This window comes from Rhinopithecus roxellana, chromosome 19 (genome assembly GCF_007565055.1).
Source record: "Rhinopithecus roxellana isolate Shanxi Qingling chromosome 19, ASM756505v1, whole genome shotgun sequence".
Lineage (NCBI taxonomy): Eukaryota > Metazoa > Chordata > Mammalia > Primates > Cercopithecidae > Rhinopithecus > Rhinopithecus roxellana.
The window spans coordinates 808,395-827,578 of NC_044567.1; the positions used below are offsets into that span (position 1 = coordinate 808,395).

Genomic DNA, 19,184 nt, shown 5'->3' on the forward strand with positions numbered 1-19,184 from the left:
TATAATACACCTATACAATGAAATGAATACTATATAACTAAGAATAGGATATATGGGTGGGGCACAGTGGCTCACCCCTGTAATCCCAGCACTTCGGGAGGCCGAGGCGGGTGGATCACTTGAGGCTAGGAGTTCAAGACGAGCCTGGCCAACATGGTGAAACCCCATCTTTACCAAAAAATACAAAAATTAGCCAGGTGTGGTAGTGCATGCCTACAACCCGGCTTCTTGGGAGGCTGAGGCACAAGAATCACTTGAACCTGGGAGGTGGAGGTTGTGGGCAGCTGAGATCGCACCACAGCACTCCAGCCTGGGCAAGAGTGAGAAAATCTCAAAAAACAAAAAAGAAGAAGAAGAGGAGGAGGAGGAGGAAAAGGGTATGTGTTAATTCAGAAATATTTTCAAGATGTACTAAGTTACTAAGTCAATAAAAACTCAAGCTCCAAAAAAGCGCAGAAAAAAGCTGTCATTGTGTGTAAATATTCTTTAAGGATCTATATAAATTATTATGTATTCTGACATATAATAAGCTTTTGTGCAAGGCATTTTACATTTAATAGGGTTATCTTTGGAGATAAATATTAAGGGCACAAAGCTTATTTTTTGTTTTATAACTTTCTGCGCCAACTGAATGATCTTACCAGAAGCAGGTACTACTGATTTTTTAAAGGGTAACGTGAACTACCTGGATGATAAGATAATGGGCCATTTTGGCTTTCTTCTTTATACTTTTTCTGTATTAAAAAAAGAAAGAAATGTTATTTTGAAAGCACACTGAAAACATGTCCCTACACATTTTAGGGAACTCTAGCTACTTAGGGGTACACTATAACTGATGTGGTGCAACAGGTACTCTAGATTAATCCTCAAAAGAAACTTGATAACCTTCTTAAAAATTTCACTCTAGGGTTCTTTCAAACATCATGAAAAGGGAAACCACATGGGCAGCAATAAAATTTATCACAATATTGTTCCACAGGCATGAAAGCTGAATTCAATAAAAACACAGTGTTCACATATTTATCAGGTCATCTAAATTGTTGAAATATATAGGTGCTTTGAAAACAAGGACAGAAAACCACAAATACTGTTCAGTGAGACTAAAAAAACTATCAATATAATTTTTATTGTTACTGGCCGGGCACGGCGGCTCAAGCCTGTAATCCCAGACTGTGGGAGGCGAGTTGGACAGATCACCTGAGGTCAAGAGTTTGAGACAAGCCTGGTCAACATGGCGAAACCTCGTTTCTACTAAAAATACAAAAATTAGGCCAGGCCCAGTGGCTCATGCCTGCAATCTCAGCACTGTGGGAGGCCGAGGTGGGCGGATCACCTGAGGACCAGCCTGGCCAAAATGGCGAAACCTTGTCTCTACTAAAAATACAAAAAACTAGCCAGGCACGGTGGTATGGGCCTGTACAGAATCCCAGCTACTCGGGAGGCTGAGGCAGGAGAATCACTTCAACCCAGTAGGCGGAGGTTGCAGTGAGCCAAGATCGCACCACTGCACTCCAGCCTGGGTGACAGAGTGAGACTCCGTCTCAAAAAAAACCCAATAATAATAATAATAATAATAATAATAATAATATACGTATATGTATTATTGTTATTGTTCTGGGTTGCTTTTTAAATTGAGGCATCATTTATATATAGTGAGATGCACAAATCATAAGCATATGTGGCTCAATGAGTTTTGCCAATGCAGGCACCTTTCTATTTCACAAAATAGAGCAAGATATAGAGCATTCCATTACCCCAGAAAATTCCCTGGTTCCCTGGTGCCATTCTCGTCAATATCCTCCAGAGGCAAACACTGATCTGATTTCAATCACCAGAGATCGGTTCTGCCTCTCTAGATTTCACAGAGATAGAATCAGTATGTTCTCTTTTGTGTCTGGCTTCTTCTGCTCAGCATTTTCAGGGATTCATCAATATGGTTGCAGGTATCAGTATTTTCTCCACTTTACTGAGGAAGAGTATTTTATTAAATAATATACCACAATTTGTTTCCTCATTCTTCCATTATTGAACACTCTGGGTTCATTCTAATTTGGAGGCTATTCCGAATAAACTTTCCATGAACATTCACTTACAAATCTTTCTGACAGTGTTTTCATCTTAGGCAAATAACAACAAGTAGGACGGCTGGGTCAGGAGGCAAGTGCTTATTTATTTTATTAAAAACCTAGCAAAGAGTTTTCCAACGTGGCTGTACCATTTTCTGTTTCCTCAACAATAAAGGAAAATTCTGCTTACACCACATATTTGCCAAGATATTGCCTGGCCTTTTAAATTCTAGCCCTTCGGGTGGAGGTGTAGTGGTACCACCTTTTTGTTTTAGTCTGCATTTCTCTTATTACTAATGTTCTTATGGCTATACTTATCATCTATTCCAATACCTTCTTTGTAAACTGTCTATCAGAGTCTTTAAACCATTTTTTAAAATGGGTTGTTTGGGCTGTCCCAGTGGTTCAACGCCTGTAGTCCTAGCACTCTGGGAGGCCGAGGCAGGGGGATCACTTAAGGAGAGTTCAAAACCAGCCTGTGCAACATAGTAAGATCCCACCTCTACAAAAAAAAATTTTTTAAATGAGTCAGGCGTGATAGAATGTGCCTGTAGTCCCAGCTACTCTGGAGGCTGAGGCAGGAGGATCGCTGGAACCCAGGAGTTCTAGGTTGCAGTAAGCTATGATGCAGTCCAGCTTTGGTGACAGAGATTCTGTCTCAAAAACAAAAAAGTAAACTGGGTTGTTTTGAGTTGTAGTTCATTATACATACAGAAGTCCTTTGTCAGATATATATACATTGTGAATGTTTTCTCTCTCTCCCTCCCCCTACCCCTCTCCTCCTCCTTGCTCCCCGCCGCCTGCCTCGACAGAATTTTGCTCTTGTCACCCAGGCTAGAGTGCAGTGGTGCGATCTCTGCTCACTGCAACCTCTGCCTCCCAGGTTCAAGCAATTCTCTCACCTCAGCCTCCCAAGTAGCTGGGGTTACAGCCATGCAACACCACGCCCAGCTAATTTTGTATTTTAGTAAACATGGGGTTTTACCATTTTGGTCAGGCTGCTCTTGAACTCCTGACCTCAAGTGACCCGCCCACCTCGGCCTCCCAAAGTGCTAGGATTACAGGCATGAGACACCGCGCCTAGCCTTGCCTGTTTATTTTCTTATAAAACTTTTGATGAGCAGAAATTTTTATTTTCGATAAAATCCAATTTATTATTTTTTAGTAGTTTCTTTGTCATATCAAAGAAATTTTTGCCCATGCCAGACAACAAACATATTTTGGATGTTTTCTTTTAGAAGCTTTACAGAGTTTTTGCTTTTACTTTTAGGTCAATAATTCATCTTGAGGTAATTTTTGCATATGGTGTGAAGTAGAAATTAAGATTTATCCTTTCAAACCTTTTTCCAGTTTGTTCCATCACCATGAAAAGTCTATCTTTTTTCCCACTGAACTGTACAAGCATCAAAGTCAAAAATAACTTGACTATACATGTGTGTTTGTCTACTGGACTTTCTATTACATTCCACTGATCTATTTGTTTATCCTTAATATCCTTCCACCAAGCCTTAATTACTGCAGCTTGTAGGTTGTACTTGTAGGCTGACTGTGTTACAGTCAACCTTGAAATCAGGTTGTTTTAAGTCCTCCAACTTACTGTTTTACAAAATTGCTTTTGGCTAGGTCCTTTGCATTTTCATACATATTTTAGAATCAAAATGTCACATTATACATATTTTAAAAGTCTGATGGGATTTCACTGAATCGATATAGCAATGTAAGAAGAACACACATCCCAGATGAATAAAAGAATAATAAATTGTCTTTCCTAGAATGAAAGAGTGGTTTCTAGATTGAAAGAGTCCACTGAGAGCAAACTACAAGGAAAAAGAAAGGTAAGGGGAGGAGGGGAAGGAAGGAGAAGACTGGGAAAAGGGAATAGGGGAGGCATATGGGGGAAAGAATGCAAATATATCAAGATTTCAGACACTGGGGAAAAAGAAAAATCCCCACAATAAATCACAAAAGAAAAATGAGGTTACATACAAAGGTTCTCGAATCAAAGTCACATCTAATGTTTCAAAGTAACTAACCATGGAAAACAGAAAACACTGTCAAAATACAAACACAATTCTGGAAAAAAATTTCTACCCCAGAATTCTATACCCAATAAAACTGCTAATCTATTATGAGGGTTATTTATTTAAAGACATTTTCAAGGCCAAGCAGTGGTTCATGCCTGTAATTCCAGCACTCTGGGAGGCCGAGGAAGGAAGACAGCTTGAGTTCGAGACCATCCTGGGCAACATAGCAAGACCCCGTCCTCTACAAAATAATTTGAAAACGAGCCAGGCATGGTGGCACACGCCTGTAGTGCCAGTTACTCAGGAGGCTAAGGTAGGAGAATCACTTGAGTCCAGCTGTTCAAGACTGCAGCAAGCTATGATAGCACCATTTACTCCAGCCAGGGAAACAGAACAAGACCCTGTCTGAAAAAAGACAAAGGCATATTCAGGCACACAAACACCACAAAGCTTAAGAAATAGTTAAAAACTACTAAGAAAGAATTATTATCTCAGGAAGACTTAGAATATATACTCTACCAAAATAAGAGTGGGAACGCGAAAAATAAAAAGATAAAATCCCAGAAACAGAGAATCAGAATCAGGCATTCACAAAACAATGGCAACAGTCCTGTGAAGCAGGCCTCAAGTATAACCACTCCAGATTAAAGCAAGAGTATGGTTAGATAGCTAACTCAAAAAAAAAGGTGGGGGAGGAGAGGGAAAGAACTGAGTGATCAACTGATGTATTTAATTATGTTCAGAGAAGATTCACAGTGAACCATCAATGAGGCGGTTATTAACTCTGGGGAAAACAAATTTGCTCAAGAACAATAATATAATCATACTGTTACTCAGCTGAAGATAATCAAAAAAAAAAAAAAAAAACACTGAAAAAATGTTACCTTTATATAGCAAATTTCCTTAATAATAGATAAAAGATTCCAGAAACATACATACTACAAAGGCAAAAGGTCTTATAATATTCTGATTGAAATCAGAATTCAAAAACGTAACTGCCTGATTAGAAATGGTTGGAAAACTCATCAACAGCTAAGAAGTCAGCTATATCTTCAAGGAACAGCACTTGGAAGTACTGTTGGTTAAAAACCCAGGGCTGGGGGGGGCGGAGCAAGATGGCCGAATAGGAACAACTCCAGTCTCCAACTCCCAGCGCGAGCGACACAGAAGACCGGTGATTTCTGCATTTTCAACTGAGGTACTGGGGTCATCTCACTAGGGAGTGCCGGACAATCGGTGCTGGTCAGCTGCTGCAGCCTGACCAGCGAGAGCTGAAGCAGGGCGAGGCATCGCCTCACCTGGAAGCGCAAGGGGGAAGGGGATCCGTTTTCCTAGCCAGGGGAACTGAGACACACAACACCTGGAAAATCGGGTAACTCCCACCCCAATACTGCGCTGTAAGCATACAGGCATTCCAGGAGAATATATCCCACACCTGGCCGGGAGGGTCCCACGCCCACGAAGCCTCCCTCACTGCTAACACAGCAGTCTGCCGCGATCTATCCGCAAGGCAGCAGCGAGGCTGGGGGAGGGGCGCCCGCCATTGCTGAGGCTTAAGTAGGTAAACAAAGCCGCTGGGAAGCTCGAACTGGGTGGAGCTCACAGCAGCTCAAGGAAGCCTGCCTGTCTCTGTAGTCTCCACCTCTGGGGACAGCGCACAGCTGAAGACCAACAGGGGAAGTAGCGGGAGCCGGTGCAGACGCGAACGACTCTGTCTGACAGCTTTGGGGAGAGCCGCGGATCTCCCAACGCGGAGGTTGAGATCTGAGAACGGACAGACTGCCTGCTCAGGTGTGTCCCTGACCCCTGAGTAGCCTAGCTGGGAGAAATCCCCCACTAGGGGCAGTCTGACACCCCACACCTCACAGGGTGGAGTACACCCCTGAGAGGACACTTCCAAAGGAAGAATCAGACAGGTACACTCGCTGTTCAGCAATATTCTATCTTCGGCAACCTCTGCTGCTGATACCCAGGCAAACAGGGTCTGGAGTGGACCTCAAGCAATCTCCAACAGACCAACAGAGAGTCCTTCTGACTGTCAGAAGGAAAACTATCAAACAGGAAGGACACCTATACCAAAACCCCATCAGTTCGTCACCACCATCAAAGACCAGAGACAGATAAAACCACAAAGATGGGGAAGAAGCAGGGCAGAAAAGCTGGAAATTCAAAAAATAAGAGCGCATCTCCCCCTGCAAAGGAGCGCAGCCCATCACCAGCAACGGATCAAAGCTGGTCAGAGAATGACTTGGACGAGAGGAGAGAAGAAGGCTTCAGTCCATCAAACTTATCAGAGCTAAAGGAGGAATTACGTACCCAGCGCAAAGAAACTAAAAATCTTGAAAAAAGAGTGGAAGAATTGACAGCTAGACTCATTAATGCAGAGAAGATCATAAACGAAATGACAGAGATGAAAACCATGACACGAGAAATACGTGACAAATGCACAAGCTTCAGTAACCGACTCGATCAACTGGAAGAAAGAGTATCAGCGATTGAAGATCAAATGAATGAAATGAAGCGAGAAGAGAAACCAAAAGAAAAAAGAAGAAAAAGAAATGAACAAAGCCTGCAAGAAGTATGGGATTACGTAAAAAGACCAAATCTACGTCTGATTGGGGTGCCTGAAAGTGAGGGGGAAAATGGAACCAAGTTGGAAAACACTCTTCAGGATATCATCCAGGAGAACTTCCCCAACCTAGTAGGGCAGGCCAACATTCAAATTCAGGAAATACAGAGAACGCCACAAAGATACTCCTCGAGAAGAGCAACTCCAAGACACATAATTGCCAGATTCACCAAAGTTGAAATGAAGGAAAAAATCTTAAGGGCAGCCAGAGAGAAAGGTCGGGTCACCCACAAAGGGAAGCCCATCAGACTAACAGCAGATCTCTCGGCAGAAACTCTACAAGCCAGAAGAGAGTGGGGGCCAATATTCAACGTTCTTAAAGAAAAGAATTTTAAACCCAGAATTTCATATCCAGCCAAACTAAGTTTCATAAGTGAAGGAGAAATAAAATCCTTTACAGATAAGCAAATGCTTAGAGATTTTGTCACCACCAGGCCTGCCTTACAAGAGACCCTGAAGGAAGCCCTAAACATGGAAAGGAACAACCGGTACCAGCCATCGCAAAAACTTGGCAAAATGTAAAGATCATCGAGGCTAGGAAGAAACTGCATCAACTAACGAGCAAAATAACCAGTTAATATCATAATGGCAGGATCAAGTTCACACATAACAATATTAACCTTAAATGTTAATGGACTAAATGCTCCAATTAAAAGACACAGACTGGCAAACTGGATAAAGAGTCAAGACCCATCAGTCTGCTGTATTCAGGAGACCCATCTCACATGCAGAGACATACATAGGCTCAAAATAAAGGGATGGAGGAAGATCTACCAAGCAAATGGAGAACAAAAAAAAGCAGGGGTTGCAATCCTAGTCTCTGATAAAACAGACTTTAAACCATCAAAGATCAAAAGAGACAAAGAAGGCCATTACATAATGGTAAAGGGATCAATTCAACAGGAAGAGCTAACTCTCCTAAATATATATGCACCCAATACAGGAGCACCCAGATTCATAAAGCAAGTCCTTAGAGACTTACAAAGAGACTTAGACTCCCATACAATAATAATGGGGGACTTCAACACTCCGCTGTCAACATTAGACAGATCAACGAGACAGAAAGTTAACAAGGATATCCAGGAATTGAACTCATCTCTGCACCAAGCGGACCTAATAGACATCTATAGAACTCTCCACCCCAAATCAACAGAATATACATTCTTCTCAGCACCACATCGCACTTATTCCAAAATTGACCACATAATTGGAAGTAAAGCACTCCTCAGCAAATGTAAAAGAACAGAAATTATAACAAACTGTCTCTCAGACCACAGTGCAATCAAACTAGAACTCAGGACTAAGAAACTCAATCAAAACCGCTCAACTACATGGAAACTGAACAACCTGCTCCTGAATGACTACTGGGTACATAACGAAATGAAAGCGGAAATAAAGATGTTCTTTGAAACCAATGAGAACAAAGATACAACATACCAGAATCTCTGGGACACATTTAAAGCAGTGTGTAGAGGGAAATTTATAGCACTAAATGCCCACAAGAGAAAGCAGGAAAGATCTAAAATTGACACTCTAACATCACAATTAAAAGAACTAGAGAGGCAAGAGCAATCACATTCAAAAGCTAGCAGAAGGCAAGAAATAACTAAGATCAGAGCAGAACTGAAGGAGATAGAGACACAAAAAACCCTCCAAAAAATCAATGAATCCAGGAGTTGGTTTTTTGAAAAGATCAACAAAATTGACAGACCGCTAGCAAGGCTAATAAAGAAAAAAAGAGAGAGGAATCAAATAGATGCAATAAAAAATGATAAAGGGGATATCACCACTGACCCCACAGAAATACAAACTACCATCAGAGAATACTATAAACGCCTCTACGCAAATCAACTAGAAAATCTAGAAGAAATGGATAATTTCCTGGACACTTACACTCTCCCAAGGCTAAACCAGGAAGAAGTTGAATCCCTGAATAGACCAATAGCAGGCTCTGAAATTGAGGCAACAATTAATAGCCTACCCACCAAAAAAAGTCCAGGACCAGATGGATTCACAGCTGAATTCTACCAGAGGTACAAGGAGGAGCTGGTACCATTCCTTCTGAAACTATTCCAATCAATAGAAAAAGAGGGAATCCTCCCTAACTCATTTTATGAGGCCAACATCATCCTGATACCAAAGCCTGGCAGAGACACAACAAAAAAAGAGAATTTTAGACCAATATCCCTGATGAACATTGATGCAAAAATCCTCAATAAAATACTGGCAAACCGGATTCAGCAGCACATCAAAAAGCTTATCCACCATGATCAAGTGGGCTTCATCCCTGGGATGCAAGGCTGGTTCAACATTCGCAAATCAATAAACGTAATCCAGCATATAAACAGAACCAAAGACAAGAACCACATGATTGTCTCAATAGATGCAGAAAAGGCTTTTGACAAAATTCAACAGCCCTTCATGCTAAAAACGCTCAATAAATTCGGTATTGATGGAACGTACCTCAAAATAATAAGAGCTATTTATGACAAACCCACAGCTAATATCATACTGAATGGGCAAAAACTGGAAAAATTCCCTTTGAAAACTGGCACAAGACAGGGATGCCCTCTCTCACCACTCCTATTCAACATAGTGTTGGAAGTTCTGGCTAGGGCAATCAGGCAAGAGAAAGAAATCAAGGGTATCCAGTTAGGAAAAGAAGAAGTCAAATTGTCCCTGTTTGCAGATGACATGATTGTATATTTAGAAAACCCCATCGTCTCAGCCCAAAATCTCCTTAAGCTGATAAGCAACTTCAGCAAAGTCTCAGGATACAAAATTAATGTGCAAAAATCACAAGCATTCTTATACACCAGCAACAGACAAGCAGAGAGCCAAATCAGGAATGAACTTCCATTCACAATTGCTTCAAAGAGAATAAAATACCTAGGAATCCAGCTTACAAGGGATGTAAAGGACCTCTTCAAGGAGAACTACAAACCACTGCTCAGTGAAATCAAAGAGGACACAAACAAATGGAAGAACATACCATGCTCATGGATAGGAAGAATCAATATCGTGAAAATGGCCATACTCCCCAAGGTTATTTATAGATTCAATGCCATCCCCATCAAGCTACCAATGACTTTCTTCACAGAATTGGAAAAAACTGCTTTAAAGTTCATATGGAACCAAAAAAGAGCCCGCATTGCCAAGACAATCCTAAGTCAAAAGGACAAAGCTGGAGGCGTCACGCTACCTGACTTCAAACTATACTACAAGGCTACAGTAACCAAAACAGCATGGTACTGGTACCAAAACAGAGATATAGACCAATGGAACAGAACAGAGTCCTCAGAAATAATACCGCACATCTACAGCCATCTGATCTTTGACAAACCTGAGAGAAACAAGAAATGGGGAAAGGATTCCCTATTTAATAAATGGTGCTGGGAAAATTGGCTAGCCATAAGTAGAAAGCTGAAACTGGATCCTTTCCTTACCCCTTATACGAAGATTAATTCAAGATGGATTAGAGACTTAAATGTTAGACCTAATACCATAAAAACCCTAGAAGAAAATCTAGGTAGTACCATTCAGGACATAGGCATGGGCAAGGACTTCATGTCTAAAACACCAAAAGCAACGGCAGCAAAAGCCATAATTGACAAATGGGATCTAATTAAACTAAAGAGCTTTTGCACAGCAAAAGAAACTACCATCAGAGTGAACAGGCAACCTACAGAATGGGAGAAAATTTTTGCAACCTACTCATCTGACAAAGGGCTAATATCCAGAATCTACAAAGAACTCAAACAAATATACGAGAAAAAAACAAACAACCCCATCAAAAAGTGGGGAAAGGATATGAACAGACATTTCTCAAAAGAAGATATTCATACAGCCAACAGACACATGAAAAAATGCTCATCATCACTGGCCATCAGAGAAATGCAAATCAAAACCACAATGAGATACCATCTCACACCAGTTAGAATGGCAATCATTAAGAAGTCAGGAAACAACAGGTGTTGGAGAGGATGTGGAGAAATAGGAACACTTTTACACTGTTGGTGGGATTGTAAACTAGTTCAACCATTATGGAAAAGAGTATGGCAATTCCTCAAGGATCTAGAACTAGATGTACCATATGACCCAGCCATCCCACTACTGGGTATATACCCAAAGGATTATAAATTAGTCTACTACAAAGACACATGTACACGTATGTTTATTGCGGCACTATTCACAATAGCAAAGACTTGGAATCAACCCAAATGTCCATCTGTGACAGACTGGATTAAGAAAATGTGGCACATATACACCATGGAATACTATGCAGCCATAAAAAAGGATGAGTTTGCATCCTTTGTAGGGACATGGATGCAGCTGGAAACCATCATTCTTAGCAAACTATCACAAGAACAGAAAACCAAACACCGCATGTTCTCACTCATAGGTGGGAACTGAACAATAAGATCACTTGGACTCGGGAAGGGGAACATCACACACTGGGGTCTATCATGGGGAGGGGGGAGGGGGGAGGAGGGAGGGATTGCATTGGGGAGTTATACATGATATAAATGATGAATTGATGGGTGCTGACGAGTTGATGGGTGCAGCACACCAACATGGCATAAGTATACATATGTAACAAACCTGCACGTTATGCACATGTACCCTAGAACTTAAAGTATAATAAAAAAAAAAAAACAAAACAAAACAAAAAAAAAAAAAAAAAAAAAAAAAAAAAAAAAAAAAAAAAAAAAAAAACCCAGGGCTATCTTCTAATGTCTGCCTCGGTCTCTGATTCAAGAACAAAGACAATTTATAAGACCAAAAGCACACAACTCAACAGCATGTATCATTAATCTATGCAAATACATATTCCAGAATTAGCATCCACCACCTCAGCTATAAACATCCAGCTTGAAGGGAATGTGAATCTCAAGGGGGAAAGGGCCCACAAAGAGAATCAGTTCTACCACTTCTATTACCACTGCCACCTCTGTAGAGAATCACTTCTCCAGTGAATTGCTGACTTACAGAAATGTACCACAGCCTCAGGTACGCTGAGGTACAATGTGGGACTACAGATAAGATTGAATATCCCTAAACTGTAACTTTAAGAAGTAAAATGATCTAAGCTTTAAAGATTAACCCAAACACAGCATCATTATTTACTAGAGCCAAAAGGTAGAAACAACCCAAATGTCCAACAACAGATAAATGGCTAAACAAAATGCTGCATACACATAACAATAAAATAATAATTATTCACCCTTAAAAAGGGTGGAGAAAGATACATTCTGCAATATGAATGAACCTTGAAGACATTATTTTGAATGAGACAAGCTAGACACAAAATAAATATTGTTATGATTCCACTTACAAGAGGTACCTAAAAAGCAGTTAGATTCACAAGAGACAGAAAGTAGAATGGTGGGTGCCAGGGCTGGGAGGAAGGAGAATAAGGACTTACTGCTTAACGGGTACAGAAGTTCAATTGGAGAAGATGAAAGAGTTCTAGAGATGGATGATGGTGACAAATGCACAACAATGTGAACATAATTAATCCCAACGAACTGTATACTTAAAATGGTTAAGATAAAAATGTTTCCTTTATGTGTATTTACTACAGTAAGAAAAAAGATTCGCAGCAGTAGCGCCAAACCAGTCACACACACACACACACACACACACGCACACACACGCCACAGTATTTAACACATTTGAGATTAAACAGCATCTACTAATACATACCCATAAATACTTCTACCATTACTGCTATTTTGTAAAAGTGTTCCACCACAGAAATGTAGAGATTTCATAGTATCATGATTGCTTCAAAAATTTCAGAGATAGAAAAAACTTTCCAAATTCATGTAGATTAGAGGTATTCACACTTAGAAATTCACCAGAGATGTCCTGGGACTATTCTGGGGAATGAAGGCAGACAACGCTACAAAGCTCTCTACCACCTCACAAACATGTCAGTCAGAGAAGGTCCTCCTTTATCTTTTTAGCCTATCAGTCTTGTAGATGAGACTTTATTTAAAGAAAGTAGTGCAAAGCTCGCTTCTCTCCCCTCCCAATTCATTACATAAATTAGTGTATGCCGCTATTCTAATTCAATGCCTAAATTGAGATCAGAATTAAGTGATAAAGTCAAGGTCACAGAGATAACGACAATGCAAGGATAGAAATCCAGACTCCTAAATTTCTACCCATTGCTATTTCTTTTAAAAAACAAATTTTTATTGTATTTTTTAATAGAGACAGAGTCTCTACTCTCACACAGGCTGGAGTGCAGTGGCACACTGTTGCCTCAACCTCCAGGGCTCAATTGACCCTCCTACTTCGGACTCCCAAGTGGCTGGGGGGACCACAGGCGCATGCCATCACACATGGCTAATTTTTTCTATTTTTGTAGAAATGGGGTTTCGCCATGTTGCCCAGCCTAGTCTCGAACTTCTGGGCTCAAGCAATCCTCCTGCCTCGGCCTCCCTAAGTGTTGGGATTGCAGGTGTGAGCAACTGTGCCCGGCCTCGTCATTAATTCTAAGACAGCAACGTTTAAAAGACAAAGTTCTCACAATTTAACCAACAGAAGAAGAAATTCTAAGTTTTAAGATAAAGTTCTACTGAGAAGGCTCATCAAGAAATATGAGGAATATTAGTTATTAACTAGGGACTTTGAAACCTCTTTAAACTACTCCTAGATGTTCTATAGCACAATTGAGTGTCTGTTCCAATGCAATAAACAAAGATAAGGGAGATCCTAGAGATCCTTTTGGTCTAAAGAGAGCCCTTTAAACTTAAAACATGTGATTCCAAAATGCTTAAGCCCCAAAATGTTATCTGCATTCATCACTATTTATTTCCAGTGTTAACTTTTAAGCTAGTGTTTCTTCTTGACAATTGTGATATGTTATGAAGATAAAAGGGCTGTTCTTTCAGAATAACAATTGCACTGAATACATTCTAAATGATTCAGTACACTGAGAGCACTCAACCATAACTCACCATCATGAAAACACAGAATATTTACCAGAATATCTACTTCTGTTTGTCAAATTCATATACACAACATGATTTTGACACAAGCCGGCCATACTTATAAGAATATCCCTATATCAAAAAGACTTATAGTGTCTAGTAGAATCCAAACCTGATGAAAATTTAAAAGGTAGCCACACATTTTTCCTTTGCTCTTTCTTTGTACCCTTTGGCTATCCAGTTTAATCTTTCATTTTAAAAGCCAAGGGGCAAAATGTTAGTGGGTACAAGAGTCTCTATTATAATATGCATTTTCTGTCAGAAATATTTATAATTTTAATCAATGATAATTAAAAATCAAGGTTTCCTGTTCAGGTCGTCTCCTCATCCTTCAAGAACCCCCTCAAAATTCTTTTTTTAAGGAAATAAGCAATAAACAAACTAAAAGAATTAAATTTCCAAATGCCTAAGAGTAGATAAAAATGTATCACAAAGAAAAACTAATTGATTTCAAGAGAAGGAACTCTAGTTTACAAGACTGATCAGCTAACTGCATAGAATGCAGGACCTTGTATAGACCTTACTTCAAACTATTAAAAATAAAAAAACTAATGAGGTCATCTGCTTATTTGATGATATTAAAGAATTATTTATTCTACTAGATGTAGCAATGGTACTATGATTATGTCTTTAAAAAGCAGCTCTTGTCTTTTATAAATGCATACTAAAATATTTATAGATTGCATAACATCTGAGATTTGGTTAAAACTAAGGGGTTGGAGGAAAAGATAAAACAACACTGGCCATGCTATTAACTGCTGAAGCTGTTAAAGCTGATTGACAGTAAAGACAGATTCATCTACCACTTTACTTTTACTTTTGCAATTTTCCATAATAAAAGGTTTAAAAATAAACAGAGAAAAAAAACTATAACCTGTAACAGATGGTAGGAGGCAGACATGCAGTGAATATGAGAGATAAACCATGGTCCCAATAGAACCCTGGATCAGAGAGAATTCATGGTCAGAAGAAATGAAGGCCTAGAAACCGGAGTTAATTAAACTTCTTTCTGTAAGGAAGGTCTAGGCCAGGCACTTTGGGAGGCCGAGGAGGGAGGATCCCTTGAGTCTAGGAGTTCAAGACCAGCCTGGGCAATATAGTGAGACTCTACCACTTAAAAAAAAAAAAAAAAAAAAAAAAACAAGAAAATCTAGTCAGTTCCACTTTTCCTCTTTACTCTTCCCCTAAAATAAAAAGGGGACACATTTTCAAAGAAAACAAACATATCTGGAGAGAACCAGCCTTCCTAAGGTGAATGTTGGCTCTACTAATTCTAGCATTGGTAATATTCCTGGCCTAAGAGCTAGCTCTCAAAATACTCACAGAAAAGTAAAGCCAAGCCCACCAGGTGATGATCCATAACCAAAGCTCCCATTCAAGAAACAATCAAGAACAAGACATGAAAAACAAAAAAAATTATAAGATGTGAAAAAAACTAATGAGAAAGAAAGGGGTCAGAAAAACTGACCCTTGAGGAAATCGATAATTGAACAACAGAAAAGAATTTTTAAATTCCCTATTTAATTTAATTTATTCCAGAATAAATTAAGAATAGAATCCTAAGAAAATGCCACAATCAACTCTTGGAAATTAAAACTGATTGCCAAGATTCCATAGAGGGGATGGAAAATAAAGAAAATCTCCCAGGATACAGAGTAAGAAAACAATGAGACGGAACACATTTTTTTAAAGTCTAAGATACAGGGGATACAGACAGTCTAGCATCCTAGTAACACAAGTTTCAGGAGAAAGTGATAGGAAAAACATGAAGGAATGTACCAAAAGGAAAGCAGCAGCAATTTTCCCAAAAAAAGAGATACATGAATCTTTAAAAGGGTTAATCTGATACATGGGAAGATGATGCAATTTGAGGCTTATCCTCATATAATTACAGAATATCAAGAATAAAGAAAACATGCTAAAAGCTTCCAGTGAGAGAGAGAAATAGGTAATCTATAAATAACATCTCTGCTACACTTAAACACATCTACACATGGTTCCCAAAACTTCTCTTGTACATATGCGCTCACCAGAATGCCACTGTCTCTTGTCTTCACTTAACCTTCCCTGCCTGGCTTTTGAAACGCAGTAAAATCTTGTTCTTCTGGGAAACATTTCATCACGCAGGTTATCTAAAATGATTTCCTCTCGTGCACCTTTAATCTGACATTCACTCCATATTACCTTATGCCTTACTAAAATTACCACAGCCAATTGTCACTTCTTGGAATTTTATTTAAACTGTTGGTTCTCAGAAAAAAAGAACACTTTAATCTTGCAAAGGATCCTGCAATCCAGGAGATATCAAATGCCAAGGAGATCTGAAACCAGATCCTGTGACATATCTTAACTTCATTAGGTTGCTTATTTCATCTTATCTTTTCCTAAATTCATGAACAAGTTTTATAATCACATCGGTAATTATTAAAGTTCAAGGAAATTTTAGGAGAAAAAAACATATAAATGGTAAGAGATATCTTATTTCAAAACTCCCACAAACTACAAGTTATGTTTTTCTAATTGCAAGTACTCATCCTAAACAGAAACTAACAATGGCTTTTAGTGCTGATGGATGGCAAACAACTCAGAGGAAGAGTACAAAAGAATACCTTTTGGGGCCGGGCGCGGTGGCTCAAGCCTGTAATCCCAGCACTTTGGGAGGCCGAGACGGGCGGATCACGAGGTCAGGAGATCGAGACCATCCTGGCTAACACGGTGAAACCCCGTCTCTACTAAAAATAAAAAAAAACTAGCCGGGCTACTCCGGAGGCTGAGGCAGGAGAATGGCGTAAACTCGCGGGCAGAGCTTGCAGTGAGCTGAGATCCGGCCACTGCGCTCCAGCCCAGGCGACAGAGCAAGACTCCGTCTCAAAAAAAAAAAAAAAAAAAAAAAGAATACCTTTTGGAAGGGGCTGGGAAGGTAGAGGAGATAATGCTGTTGTAAGTAATAAAACAGTTCTCTCTGACCAGTAACAACGCTAGCAGTTACCTATTCCTAACCCAGAACAATTGACCTGTACAATAAAAAACTTCCAACAAAGTCTGGGTCTCAAATTTTTACATACCAGAATCAAGCTCTAAAGATTCTACCATAAGGTAAAAATACCTACCACCATGTCCTTTCAAACTTTAAATACTTGCTGAGATGAAACAAAGGATGAGAAACCTAGCTGGCTATAGGTTTATTATAAAACATTAGTTAAGAACAAAACAAAACAAAACAAAACAAAACCTGAACTCAACTTTGGAAGACAGTTTTTTTCCACCCTGTGTTTACTATTGTTTAAAAAATTTTGCTCCATGAATTCCACATACATAAAGAGACTGCAGAGGGAAGACAGTACAAATAGATGAATGTTTTTCCAGTTCTAATTTAAGTCAGGTTGTCTTTCTCCTTGTCCAAAAAGGCTTTGGAAAAAGAAAGATCTGGTAAGTTTGGTGATTACTGCTACATCCTTTCCTTCTTAGACTTCAAACATATGGTTCAGCTAGTAACTATAGTAACAGAAATGAGCTACGTTAAATAATTAGTTTTGCACTAGCTTTCACTACAAATTCTAAGAAATAAGGAAGGAGGTTCTTTTAAGAATTGTTTCCTTGTTGCCGAAATTCTGACTAATTAATAAGTACTAAGTTTCCTTCCTCAAGAGAGCCCCTACTTGATGTTTCAGAGAAGGTAAAAAGGGTGGGACTCTAGGCTGAGCTCTGACAAGAAGTATAAAATTATGAACACTAATCTAATAAAATTGATAGATAATTGAGAAAAATAAATTGTTACTACACTTTTTATTTAAAATATCTTTCATTCCCTCTAAGGCTACAAGTAAAAGTATAAGTATACATATACATACACACACCCCACTCCCTTCTAGACATTGCTGTTTTAAAAATATTTTAAGCATCTCTTTTGCAAGACACTACCTTCTACCAATTTGTTACTGTTTGTAAATACAATGCATACCAAATTCTGAAAGAAGAGAAAATAGCAATAAAAGTGCTTCTTTGGGAAGAATAAAAGTATTTTAAGCTTAATAAGGTCTAGATGCAAATTGTTGAGAAATTTTTTTTTTTTTTAAATAATGTATCTGTCAGCTTTTTAGTCATACCTTACACCACTTGCTTTATAGTTCTCAATATTGAAACTGGCTCAAAATTATTTTTATGGACATAGTTATAAAAGTACAGCCACTGGCCTTCATTTTCATGATAGGTTAGGATGGGAAATAAGAAGAGATTTTTTAATATTTCACATCACTTAGATTCAACTGAAGGCTAATGTAAAATAGTGTTCTGAAGGTATTGTTTTATATTAACTAAGATGCTCTCATAATATTTTCACTAAGATGCTACAATATTATTTCTATTGTTTAATTTAAAAATCCAGTCAATGAAATAACCACTGATATCTGTAACTCACATGTACACAATTCTTTCAATTTACATGGAAATCTTGCAGAAATCTAGCTTATTAAGATGGGTCTCTATTTTGTCACTAAGTGGTGAAGATTTGTACAGTTGGACAGAGGACAGTTAAATTTCCTAGACGTAACTTGCAATTTAACTGCAACTCCAGAAGGAAAAGAATAAACAATACTCCCAGAGAGTTCAGTCAGAGAAATTACACTGACATCTCATAATTGGAAAAATTCATAAAATACAATAACTTTAAAATATTTGCTTGAGTTGAGCCTTTTATTTGATTACCAAGAATACTCACATGTGTGGGTTTTGAACTCCTGTAGGATTGGGATTCAGAGTAAACCTTGCTGTAGATTTGAAAGGTGGATTTGCAAAATTCAACTTCAGTGCTTTGCGTTTACCTGAGAAATAACAAATAAAAAGTAAAAGTTTCAAGTACTACAAAACAGGTACTATTCTGAGGGCATAAGAAAGTCACACCAAAAGGCAAGAGAACTTGCTTTAACAAACAGTTAATATAGGACAATATTTTGAAAGGCAATGAGGAATTTCTCAGAACTAAGAAAAAATAAAGTTGTTACTAACTACAAATCATTTACTAGGCCATGATACAATAGATAGAATGCTTAACACTTCCAAGTTTCCATTATTCAGGGAAGTTAATACTTTTGCAAATGAAAATACTATTATAAAAATCAATTATCTCAGCAGATATACTGAAAAATTCTAAAAATATTACCATCTATCCAGTGTTATACTTAACGTCCTCAGTTTAATAAATATCATTTTCCTTCATTTTAATTAATAAAACTGTTAACAGAGTGAAGAATCTGAAAAATTGCTAAAAACATCATGGTAGAGTAAACTTCAAGTTAGTAACACAAGTATTCTAAATAATTATTTCCACGAAGCTGTTTCCTTGGGGTAGGAAGGGAAGAGGTACCAACGTTTTTTATTACCCAAGTAAAACAACCATTGTAGAAGAGCAGAAAATGCAAAAAAAGATCAAATATATTAAAAATGTTACATATACATCTATACAATA

General features: G+C 38.6%; 1 protein-coding gene across 3 annotated transcripts in view; it reads right to left on the minus strand.

Moving 5' to 3' along the window:
• MAP2K4 (mitogen-activated protein kinase kinase 4) overlaps nt 1-19,184 on the minus strand; it is a 129,049-nt gene that overhangs the window by 76,577 nt on the left and 33,288 nt on the right. For 2 of the 3 annotated variants that reach the window (XM_010376128.2, XM_010376129.2), the window contains one exon: nt 18,438-18,540. The exons of the other annotated variant lie outside the window; for it this stretch is intronic. In XM_010376128.2, coding sequence (XP_010374430.1) covers nt 18,438-18,540 — 103 coding nt within the window. The remainder of the gene's footprint in view (nt 1-18,437; nt 18,541-19,184) is intronic. 3 annotated transcript variants of the gene reach the window in all.